The sequence below is a fragment of the Dipodomys ordii genome, unplaced genomic scaffold, assembly GCF_000151885.1.
Source record: "Dipodomys ordii isolate 6190 unplaced genomic scaffold, Dord_2.0 Scaffold29, whole genome shotgun sequence".
NCBI classification, from domain to species: Eukaryota; Metazoa; Chordata; class Mammalia; order Rodentia; family Heteromyidae; genus Dipodomys; species Dipodomys ordii.
The window spans coordinates 6,452,238-6,454,570 of NW_012267245.1; the positions used below are offsets into that span (position 1 = coordinate 6,452,238).

Genomic DNA, 2,333 nt, shown 5'->3' on the forward strand with positions numbered 1-2,333 from the left:
GAACCCAGGGCCTCACGCATGCCAGGCAAGCGCTCTACCACTGAGCCGCCTTCCCAGCCCCTATTTAGTTGGTTAAACACAATCCTAACGTTTTGAGCTCAGGGCCTAAGCTCGCTAGGCAGGTGCCGAACAAATGGAGCCTGGTGATCGTTCCAAGTGTCAGGCTTCTGTCCAGGTCTGCCTCGGACCGAGACCCAGCTGCTCAGATGACGGGAGACCTACGCCATCTCGACGGAGATGAAATCTCCCTATTGTGTTTTGCCCGGGGCTGGCCTCGAACTGGGATCTCCCGGGAGCCCTGCTGCCCAAGTAGGTAGGATTACAGGGGTGAGCCACCAGGCCTGCCCTGGGAAGTTCTTACGTTCATGACGGCCGTCAAACCCTCTCTTTCTCCACGGCCCCATCGGAGCTCACCGGCCTCGGCTAGGATCAGTGCCTGCTCGCTGAGGGCCTCGGCCAATTCACATTCTAGAACACCGCCCAGAGTTCACTGCGTCTCCCGCTTGTTTCCTCCTGTGCTGCATTTCTTCTCGCAAAGGCTTTCTCTGTGCAGTAGCCGGTACGTGAAACCCACGTGTTCATCCCTTGTTCTGATGTCCGTGCATGAGCACGCCAGTCGGAGGAAACTTAACTTTCTCCCTGTCTCTCTTCAGTTCCTTACCTCCCTCTGGTTAAATGATTACCTAGTTTTTTTTTTGGGGGGGTATCTACTAGAAATGGGATTTGTCAGCTTGATTTTTTTTAATTTTTTAAATAATTTGTCATTGATACATAGCAATGTTACTGATTTTTGCTTATCCGCTTTGTATCTGAAAATTTGCTGAGTTAATCGATTAGTTCCAGGAGTTCCTGGACTCTGGAATTGCCTAACTATAAGATTGTCATATCCGCTGAGTGCTGGTGGTTCACGCCTGTCACCCTAGCTACTCAGGAGGCTGAGATCTGAAGATTGTGGTTCAAAGCCAGCCCGGGCAGGAAAGCCCATGAAACTCTGATCTCCCATGAACCACCAGAAAACTGGAAGTGGTGCTGTGGCTCAAGTGGTAGCCAAAAAGAGCTCAGGAACAGCGCCCAGGCCACGCAACCAACCAAAATAACAACAATAATAATAATAATATCCATAAAAGATCGTCATGTCATGAGCAAACGCTGACAGCGACTACACTATTCAGAGATCAACGTGGACATCTGTAAGCCAGAAAAGTGTGATGTCACTCCACTGAGTTTGGGAAGTTGCCAGGTTTGCTTTGAGGTACCTCCCTCCGCCAATCTTGATCTCAGCCACTGTACCTTAAGTTAAGTCCTCACGGAGGACATACGGTGTGTTCTGGAAGAGAGGACAGAGCCAGGCAGAGCTCCCGGTCCCCGGACCCCCCCTCTCTTGTCTGCTCTCTGCAGACACGGTCACCTTTTTGGACGTGGTTTTGCGCTGTGTGTGGGACGCTCGGTGTGCTGACGGCTCTGTCTGCCTTCCCAGCTGCAGCGGGCCTTCGGAAGCATGTTGAGTGAGGACCAGAGCATGGCCGTGCACGCCAGGCTGCAGATGATAAAGAAGGAGAATCTGAAGAGCAGAGAGCGGGGGGCCAGGATAGCCGCGTGGCTCCGGAGGAATGCATAGCAGGCCCACCTCGCCCGGCCCAAGCTCTGTCGTGTTGTTGGCTCTCTCGGGGAGCCACGGGGTTCATTTGCGGGCTGGTCACAGCTAGCAGTCTGCAGCAGTCTGTTGTCATGTTTGAGCCCCAGGCTCAGCGATTCATGAAGGTTTTGTCCACGCTGCTGTACTTTATGCTATTTTTTAAAATCATTTTAAGGAACATTGTACTTCCTGTTGGGCAAGAGACCCACAGATGTTCACTTTAAATGCCTTGTGAAAGACAAAAACAACCCCAAAACAATTACCTAAGAAAGTCTTGCTGATTCTGTTGTGAACGCCAATAGAACAGCAACTTATTGGCACCCCCAAGGAACACATTCCTTTCTGATGGAAAGACAGATTTGCAGTCCTCCGGGGTTTATGTGGTTGGAAATGGAAAGAATAATGAGAACATAGCACGACAGTGTGAAGAAACAAAATCCAGGAAAAGAAAAAAGCAATATTCATGAAAGGAAAACAAAACCAGGAGCCAAAGGAAAGCAGGTTCTAAAAGGAAGAACAGGCGGCTCCCGATTGGAGGAAGTGTGCCATCTTCTGCCCATTTCTCCCATCCTACCCCACACACACCACGCCCTGCTACGTTGAGTTATACGTCTCCATCATTCCACTTTAGAGCGTCGTTACGAGCCCGAGATGGTTGTGGGATCTGTGAAGTGGCCTTTTGGTCCCCGTTATGGGC

General features: G+C 50.8%; 1 protein-coding gene across 1 annotated transcript in view; it reads left to right on the plus strand.

Moving 5' to 3' along the window:
* Nucleotides 1–1,618, plus strand: part of Lvrn (laeverin) — a 38,659-nt gene extending 37,041 nt beyond the window's left edge. The window contains 1 exon segment of the mRNA XM_013016015.1: nt 1,399–1,618. Within this exon segment, the coding sequence (XP_012871469.1) occupies nt 1,399–1,618 (220 nt within the window).
* Nucleotides 1,619–2,333: the final 715 nt, after the last annotated feature.